We start from the raw sequence: 9,566 nt of genomic DNA on the forward strand, positions 1-9,566 counted from the left end.
AGCACACTGAGTTCACCAAAGGAAAATAAACTGAAATTATTATTCTTAATTATAAACCTAAGCATTTAAAATGTTATTTTAATTAATATTAAATTAATATTAAAATTAATTTAATTTTCAGGAAAACTACAGTAGAGACTTTGTAATTCATGGAAATGTGCATCTACTGTTAATATCCATGTTTCTGTTAAAGGGCGGGATAATTTAAAAGCAAATCTTGTTTAAATAAATTGAAATGTATATATTTAATCAATGCCTTTTTAAAATAATTTCATGTACTTGTCCTCTCACATTATCCAGTGTGGTGCTTACCAGTCTCTGCACAGCCGCTATTTTGCGGCTGGTCGTTCTCTGATCTGTAACGTTTGCAACAGGATGGGACACATTGCCAAAAGTTGTTACTACTACAAGGTAAGTTTTTTTTTTTTTTTACATACACATAATATACTTTCACACCATCATTAAGTAGGTATAAAACAGATATCACTGTCTTGAAGAAGAAATAGCCATTAAAGAAGTTTGATACAGTTGTTGATTAATAACCCTGATTCAGATTGAAATACCTACCCAACTGCTGACATGTCCCACAGATCTCCCGTTATAGTTCAGCTTGTATCATACTCTCCTTATTTGTGTTTTCTGCTGCTCTCTATGCTATAAAAAGAAATAATACTGTTAAGTTGAAAAATAGATGACAAAACAGTAACATTTGTGAAACCTTTTTTATATGTACCTGATGATTTATTAACTGGCTAGCTTATGAAGTCTGTCCCTTACAGACTGCCATAAATTGCACTAGAGACATGTATTGATGTTATTCCGTGGTTACCTGTAGAGGTTTACTCAAAAGATCATAACACCCATCCTAACACCCTTGTAAAACATCTTTTTTGTCTATTTGTCAGCAGAAGTGTCCCACTTGTGTCCTTTGTGGGATCCAGGGCCACATCCAAAGGGACTGTCCGGGCCGCCCCTGCCCCAGTTGCGGACTGCCTTCCCATGGCCCCAGGGCCTGTGAAAGGCCCCCAGTGTGGAACCAACACTGCCAGCGCTGTGGGATATCGGGGCACCTATCTGATGTGAGTTTGTACGTTAGCTCCTATGTTTGGCCACTGGGACTGGTTTTGTTGGGAATTTGTGTTTCTGTGTTGAAACCAACTTTAAAAGGATTTGTCAGTTGTTTGACGTATTCTGTAGCCTCAGCCATGTGTGGGCCTCTTTTATGAAGTGTTATTTGACATTGCTAGTAACTCATTTGTACAATGCTCTTTTCTGTATTCTTGCTCAAAAGAATAATTTTTTTTGTTGCTTTCTGGCTTTTCCTCAGGCCTGCCCTGATACATGGAGACAATATCACTTGACAGTGAGTTGACATATTGCCCTTTTTGTATCTCACGTTCTTCTCTAAGCAAAATCCATAATGCCTTTAAATAGGGCTGCCACTCGCTTGCATTTTGTTATCACGATTATTTGCACGAGTGCCCAAATTAACTCAAGTTTTTAGCTGCTAAATATGTATATAAAAAATATTAAAAGGGATTATTTTTTAATGGTCATGTGGTATTTGAAATTCAACTTGCCATTTAAAAGACCCTTTTCTGCTCCATCTAGAGAAGAGCTTTGTTTCTGCTAGCCATCCACTCCCATTCATGGACGGATTACAAGACCCACTTCTGTTGCGCTGTCTTGTCTCTGCTGCAGCCAACCCCTCCAACTGATTGTCTACGCAGTGGACAGAGGGGGAGAGAGCAGCGCTGTTTAGTGTTTAATCAAAGATCTGTGGACTGCATGCATTGAAATGAATCGCAATAGAAATATATGTGAAGGCATTTATAAGTCTCTTAGAGAGTCTGAACAAAGTCGTTAAATCTAGTGAGGCATTAAAAGGAATTTGCATTAAATTGTTATTAACACGCTCATTTTGACAGCCCTACTTTTAAACATTAGAAGGTATGTCAGACTGGCTATATTAACACCACTGTTTAAAATTAGAGATTAGAAAAAATCCAAACAGGGAAGAGGTGGCAGAGGACAATCTAAATCATGTTTTTTAAAGGGCTGGTGAAACTTAAGTTGTGAATACATGGGTGTGTAGTGATACAATTTCAAAGATATGGGGTTACTTTCTTTCCACTTTTAAAAGTGTCCTTTGTTTGAACTTTTTTCTAGATCCGGCTAGAGCTTCCAGTCAGGCCTTGGACAGTCCATAGCCCCAAACATAAGAAATGCCCCGCTCATTGTTTCAACTGCTCCAAGAGGGGACATTATGGCTATGTAAGTGGCTAATGAAAGAAATTGCTCTCATTTTACCATTTCTTCTTGACTTGATTCTTGCCTTCCATAATATGTTTTTAGAAACGTCTGTGTCAGTTTTTTTACACTGTCAAGTCTCTCTCTGCTTTCCTCTTCTTCCCTATGTATACCGCTGTATAATATACTCTCCCTCTCTTTCATTTTGTATCTTCTTTTTGATTGGACATTGCTGTGATGCTCTTCTTGCTAAGTCACTTTCAATTGTATCTACTCTACTCTGTCGGTATCAGGAGTGCACCAAGAGGAGGATGATCAGTGGGATTTTTCCTTCACTGCCCTATGTTTGCCATTACGACACAATGGAGGATGTCCTTCAATGTCGTACCAGGAAGCAGAAAAAAGTCAAAGGTTTCAAAACGGATAAACAGTATTATTGTACACTGTACTTTCACAAAAGAGTGTGTTTAATCTGTGAACATTTCACTTTATGTAAATGGATTTATCATTGATATAAATGAGGTGGATAAAAAATAATAGATAGCCCAATACAATTCAACACCACCCCAAATTGCAGCCTCCAAAATGATCATATAGTTGAAACAACATGTATTGAATAAAACATTACATCCAAAAAGGTAGGGTTTTTTGCAAGACTGTTGTATTACACTACATTTGTATAAGCTACTGTAGGTGTACCTAAAAAAACTGGAAACCAAGTATGAATCCAATATTAAGTTGCTTTTCAGCTGTTTAGCTAGCAGCTGGTTGCTAACTTTTGCTTTCTGCCATTTGGTGCTGGGCAAGTAGCGTATTTGGTTTTATTAGTCATTTAACTGAAAACATCTGCCTGCGATGAATGATTTTTAGGTTTTAATAAGAGCAGTGAGTGTAAATCAAAATAGTAAATTTACAGGCTGTAAAACCAACACAATAAGCTGAAAGGGACTTGTAATCTGGGGAGATTTTAGATAATTTGCTGTGGGTTTGTCTGGGTGAGAAACCTCTTTTAACATCACATTTGACCTGTTGTTTAAATATTAATGTTCTCTGCTGTAAACAACAGCCTCTTTTAACTTATTGTTCAACTATACGGACATACAAATTATCAAGTGAATTTTTCTATCAATGCTGTGTTTTCAGAGCTTTGGAGTGCTGGATCAATGCCTCTCTCAGACCAGCAGCACTTGTCTGAACCAACAGGCAAGAGTGGTGAGGAGAATCAGCGGACGAGCAGTACAAAGCCGGAGACATGTAGCCGTGCTGGCAGGAGGAAGAAGTGGCCTGAGAGGCGCAGAGAGAGACGGGAGGTGAAGAGGCTTAGGAGAGAGGCTCAAGTCAGACAAGAAGGAGGACTAATGGGGAGATCCCGGTGGAACTTTGATGATGGATTTTGCCCTGCAGACCCCGTCAGGTCTGCACTCCACAGTCACAAGCAAAACACACCCCATCCACAGAAGAAGAGGAGGGATGAGGTAGGTGGCAGGAGCAGAAAGAGCAGAGAGGCCGAAAGGTGGAAGAAGAGAGGAGGGATAAAACGTGGGGATTTATATCCCCATGGTGACACAGACATCAGTAATGAAAGCCTTCTTTCCCCAAAACAAAGATTGCGCCACAGACGAAGATGAGTAACAAATGTATCTGGCTAAAAAAAATGTCTGTCTTTTATTAATTCATTTATTTAGTGTCTATACAAAAAACTTTAGAATAGCATACACAGTTGAAGGTGCTCATCGTCGTAGCTGGTAGGAATGTACTTTTGTACTCTACTTCTGTTAATACTAGCTGGGCCAAAGTACAGATTTTGGATGGATTATGTTTTTACACACTATGGCTGCTTTTTTGTATTGTGTTGTAGGGGGTGGTTTGTTATTCCCCTAAATATAATACTAGTTTTACAGTACCTTCTCATTTTCGATCAATAAAATACTTTAGGCACACAATTGGGATTTTCCTCTGTAAAGTAATATTTATATTGTAAAGACAACGACAATAAACATCCCTTTATCAGGGATAACCTTGTGTATAATTTGTGTTCAATTATAGAGGATTGTTGTGTGACGCCTGATGCGTGAAACATAAGAACGGTTTACGGAGAACGCTTTCAGCGACAACATATGAAGAGCTCGTCTACCCGAGGAGCTGTATGAAGCCAGTGGCTTTCAAAGCGTTGTCCTATAGTATTTCTGGTATGAAGCTACTGAATTATTAATGAACTGAGCAGCTGCCCGGGGTTTGCCAGGCGAAAGTAGTCAACTCGGATAACAAGCTGCTGCTTAAATTCGACCTTGAACGCCGTTTATTAAACAAATCTTGCTTTGACAGGTGTTGCACGAATTTGAAAGTTTCCTTGCCTGTGGGTTTGTGTTATTTACTGACAAGCACATCGCAGGATTGGCCTGTGAAGAGACATGATACTCTGTGATTGATTGGGCTGACTTGGCAGAGATGTGGAACTCCCATTGATTGATCTCCACAATACTCCCCGCTGAACAGAGAAAACACTCGATAGCGAATGCAAGAGGGGATTTAAATCTGACAAATATTGTCCTCGTTACTTGACGGACAAGGTAGCTATCTGCTTTCTCATGCGGTCTGAGGTAATCCGCTATTAGCATTGTTTAACGACTAGCCTTACATCGATACAGTGCGACGTTAGCTACCTTGTAATGTCGGCACTGTTGGACTTGTTTTCCCCTCTAGACTCCGCTTCCTGTTAGCCTTGGGTTAGCTGGAAAATCGAAAATATGCTAATGAACGAGCAGGTATAGTTGGCCAACGCAAAGGGGTGTAACTTTACTACTTACAGTAGGCTACCGGTTGCAAAGTTGGAATTTATTTAAGAATATATACTGATAACTTTTTTTTACAGCCAGCTATTAGCGCAGCTGGTTTCCTTTAGTTTGCTAACGCTCGACAGCTAGCTAGCTAGCCATCTTGCTTTATGTTGAGGGATTTAAGAATTTAACTGGACAAGCTTTTGGTGGCAGAGAGCGAGCGATACAACTTCAGTTGCATGTTATTATATACGGCAAGGGACTCACTGATATAGGACCCAATTTCTTCCGACTAACGTTAATGCCTTAATATACTTGGTTTTACTGTGGAAAGCCTGACAGTGTTTTACTGTGAACAGACAATAGAGAACCGGAGACTTGCTGAGCTGTTCTCATAACGACGAAAACCACAGATAAATAATGTAGAGAAAATTGTATTTTGATTACTGTTTTGTTACACCGCATGCTGATATAAGTACAATACCTTTTAGTTTCTTTACTTTCATAAGTAGCCTACGTTTTATAAGTGGTGAAATAAATAAGCAGTTGACCCGAACAGATAGCTCGGGGGACAGTGGATGCTTGGGCGACATATGGACAGTTTCCCTGAACCCGTTGCTTTCAGGTATATCATCTCATAACATTAGCTAACACAACAACTTTATTAAATGCCTCAGAAAACACTCGCAGTAGCCGGTAGTCATCAGAGGTAACTAGGTGACTAGGGAGACGTGTGGAAGCGGTCTGAAGAGGAAGGCTCCTGCCCGTTTCTGGACGTCCATCTCTCCAGCCTACCTTCATCACGTCCTTCCATCACCGCCCTCCCCAGCCATGGATCCCCCGAGGACTCGGTCACGGTCTCGGTCTGGTTTCTATCATTTCGGCAACGGTGGGAGTAATGGCAGTGGTAACGCAGTGGGTAACGGGAGCATGATGAACGCCAGCGGAGGTGGAGTGAGCTACCCGCAGCAGAGCAACCCTGGCTGGGCGCCACACCACGGTGGCCGTAGCTACCCGGAGAGCCAGCAGCAGCACACCCAGGGGAGCTACCTGTCCGCAGGGGCACAGCGCCACTCCTCACACGGAGCCCACAGACACCTCGGGGCCGGTAAGTACTGTTAAATCAACGGGGCCTACAGCCCGGCTAGATGCATCATCACACACACTCGAACAGGATATACCCCTGAGGGATTCAGGCAGACCACTAGCAACTTAACATGCTTTAAGACATTTAACTAAACGACTTGGTGCTTTCACTGCCAGCTGCTACTTGAAAGGCCAACTGATTACATGTCAGGTGTTGTATTGGAGATGCTTCAGAGGTTTGAATAGCATTTATTTAGGTGAATAGGGTGAAGCCTATTCCCTAAGTAACCATATTTACTCACTGTTCAGAATTTTTCATGAAGTTGATATACTATTTTTGAGTTGGACCCCAGGAAGAGTAGCTGCCACATTGTAAGCAGCTAATGGTGATCCAAAATAAAGAAAGTATCAACATGGTTAAATGCACTTTTTGTAAGTCACTTTGGATAAAAGTGTTTGCTAAATAAATATGTTTTTCATTGCCCGGCTCACTGCAAATTAACTGGCACCAAGTAGGAATTTGGCACTGTAGAATTTCCCTTTGGATAGTCCAGGCATGGTGGTGCTAAAGGTCTGCAGGTCATATTATGTTACTCCCCTTGTCAAGACACAGGAAAAAAAAAACTATAGATATCATTAATAATAAACTTATGTTAGAGCTTACATTAGAATTACAATGAAATGCTGAGATATACTATGGTTAGTGGAAATATTGTGGATTCTAACTAATGTTGATGGCTAGAGACGAGAGCAGTATGTTTTCATAGATTAGAAACATTTGGCCAGTGGTTTAGACCGTCTACATACTCTTCTATAGTATTCACACAACCTACATAAAAATATGTAAAACGATACAAGTCTAATTAAGGAGCAGTTTGGAGCCTTTAACAAGCCTTGAAATAGTTTGAAATTAAATCTTTTTGTAAGAAAGAAACCGAGGAGTGAACAATTGAGCTGTGTTAGCATGTTGTTGGTTTATACACTTTGTGAAGTTACATTTATTTTCATTGCCCTGTATTATACAAGCTGTTAGTCAATACACTCATGCCCCCCAACAGCAATGGTTACTTATCCAACCCAAACTCCCAAAGAAGACAATGGAAAAACTCCTTAAAACCTTTAAGAAGAAAGAGGAAGAAACAAATGAAACTTCCAAAGAGAAAATTCCAAGTTAGACTGCACCCAGTCTCCTTTTTAAGTGTATTCAACATGGACACCAGTCCATTGCTGACTATTGGAAAGATGTGACTTTAGAAACCTTCTGTAATAACAGATTGGATTCCCTCAAAGGCAAAACAGTGCTGTGAGTGAATGAATGAATGAAAGCAGGCTTTTAATGGGTCTTTATCGTAATAGCAGCACTGTTGCCAAACACCCAACATAACCGACACACAAGGGAAACGCACAAAAAGATCCAAATTAAGAGACTACATAGAGTTTTGTGTAAATTACTTAAAAAGTGCATCTCTCCCAGCTGTTTAATCTTCCTCTGTCTTCTTAACAGCTGCACATGGCTCTTCTTAGATGGTCTGTGTGTGTGTTCTGTGTGCAAGCAAAATAAGAGTCAGTATGTTTAAGTGCATAAAACAGATTTCCTGTTTGTCTGTGCTTGCTTGTTTTTGTACGTGTCACAGTAATACGCCTCTTGGCACCACTATGCAGAATGTGTCAGGGTTGGATTTGGGGGTGTTAAAAATGTGTCCCTCCGTCTAACCTGTTTTTTCTTCTCTTCCTCTCCCCCATTATCAACTTGAATTTTAACCCAGTGTAGCTTTAATAGTAAGTGTTGCATCCCACAACCTGTCCCTTATAGCAACCAGTTTTACAGATCTTCATTAATACTGTTATCACCTGAGATCTCTGCAAATTTTATGGGTGAAATAGAAGTAGATTCTCTATTTTTGACTGGTCACTTCTAAATAATGGTTTGTGTATTTAAAGAACAGGAGCAAATGGCTACTTGTTGACTGCTCATAATCATACTGCTCAAATTCACTGTCCTGCTTGCCTGACTGGATTGTCTGTCGTAAAATAAATGGTGTCAATCTTCCCCCAGCAGTCACGCTAGGAGGAAAACAAAGTTGTCTGCTTGCCAACTGGACCCGTACAGTCTGGCTCACCATCCCCTCTCTCATGGCCTCTGGGTTGAATTAGCATTAACAGACCTAGTTCTCCTCAAAACACACGGGGGGCTGAGGCCCAGAACCCTGTGACGTCTGAAGAAAAAGGCATGGTAGATAAAATAAAGATATAAGGCAGTGTGTTGGCCCTGCTGCCAGCTAGTCAGTTAACTGACTGTCCCTCTGTTCTCCGCAGCCGCTAGCAGGGCATCTTTGAGCTGTCACTATCAGCAGACTTCACATGGTTTTGGAGTTGCAAAGACAAGAAAGGGGTGAGGGGTTGCTTTAAGATCGGTTGTTTCTGGGGAGACAGAAGAGGGTGTTTGAGGGAGAAATAGAAACATGTTTTCACCCTCGTCTTTTTGGTGATTAAAGGTTTTTGGGGGACTGCTTAGAGAACTCTTGTTGGCTGAGTTCAAGGACATCCTTCTTAAGCTGCTAAAAAAATCTGTACGGCAATGCTTTATCCAGATTGCACATGTGGTCTGCTAGATAAACAGCTGGTAGAGCATTGTGTTTTTCTGAAATTATGTTATGGTATTACTGCTTCATTCAGTTAAGCGATTTATTTATTTATTTATTTTTTTCAGTATTTAATTTTGTACATGCTAATTTCCTATCAATAGGGAGTCTTTTTTTCTGTGATGGCCTGTTGAACTTTGGAGAGAGATTTTCATCTCATGTTCACCACAAAGAGATAAAACAAAAATGGTGAAGAAAGAAAAACTGTACTGAGCTTTTGCAGAGCTAATATTGGTTCACTGCCTTGTTCAGGGACACACAGACTGCATGCCAACACACAAACATAATGGTTGGTTAGTTTTTATAGACTCAGTCTAATGGATTTTTTCCCCCCATTTTTGGGATCTATCTATCTATCTATCTATCTATCTATCTATCTATCTATCAATAATAATGATTTGAATTGACTAATCTGTCAATAATTTGTTTTGATTAATAGAACATCAGAAAACTGAAAGGGATGACTTTAAATAGTGTGTTTTTTCCAACCAAAACTCCGAAACCAAAAGATCTTCAAGTTAAAAAATATCTAAAGCTAATCTTCACATTTGAGAAGCTCAAACCAGGTAAAAGGTGATGAATGACTTAAATAATTGCAGATTCATTCTCAATAGATTAATTATTTCACCTTCTTACATGGCGTTAATTTGGAGAAAAGTGAAAGTGAGCTAGTAACTGGAGACAAAAGTCATTATCTGCATTCGATATTAGAGGGAATGATCATTTTGTATCATTCCCATCCATCCATCCATCTTCGACCGCTTATCCGGTATCGGGTCGCGGGGGCAGCAGCTCCAGCAGGGGACCCCAA

General features: G+C 40.1%; 2 protein-coding genes across 3 annotated transcripts in view; both read left to right on the plus strand.

The window, feature by feature from the left end:
* The window catches only part of LOC117951706 (zinc finger CCHC domain-containing protein 7-like), a 6,374-nt gene extending 2,117 nt beyond the window's left edge, over positions 1-4,257 (plus strand). Inside the window, exons 3-8 of one of the 2 annotated variants that reach the window (XM_034883546.1) lie at positions 301-411; positions 906-1,079; positions 1,328-1,363; positions 2,170-2,274; positions 2,544-2,661; positions 3,394-4,257. In XM_034883546.1, the coding sequence (XP_034739437.1) occupies positions 301-411; positions 906-1,079; positions 1,328-1,363; positions 2,170-2,274; positions 2,544-2,661; positions 3,394-3,878 (1,029 nt within the window). In that variant the 3' untranslated portion in view covers positions 3,879-4,257. The remainder of the gene's footprint in view (positions 1-300; positions 412-905; positions 1,080-1,327; positions 1,364-2,169; positions 2,275-2,543; positions 2,662-3,393) is intronic. The other variant, XM_034883547.1, reaches the window with a different exon arrangement.
* Positions 4,258-4,902: 645 nt separating this feature from the next.
* LOC117951705 (E3 ubiquitin-protein ligase RNF38-like) overlaps positions 4,903-9,566 on the plus strand; it is a 13,537-nt gene continuing 8,873 nt past the window's right edge. The window contains exons 1-2 of the mRNA XM_034883545.1: positions 4,903-4,916; positions 5,540-6,135. Coding sequence (XP_034739436.1) covers positions 5,859-6,135 — 277 coding nt within the window. The 5' untranslated portion in view covers positions 4,903-4,916; positions 5,540-5,858. The remainder of the gene's footprint in view (positions 4,917-5,539; positions 6,136-9,566) is intronic.

Source organism: Etheostoma cragini, chromosome 10, assembly GCF_013103735.1.
Source record: "Etheostoma cragini isolate CJK2018 chromosome 10, CSU_Ecrag_1.0, whole genome shotgun sequence".
Lineage (NCBI taxonomy): Eukaryota > Metazoa > Chordata > Actinopteri > Perciformes > Percidae > Etheostoma > Etheostoma cragini.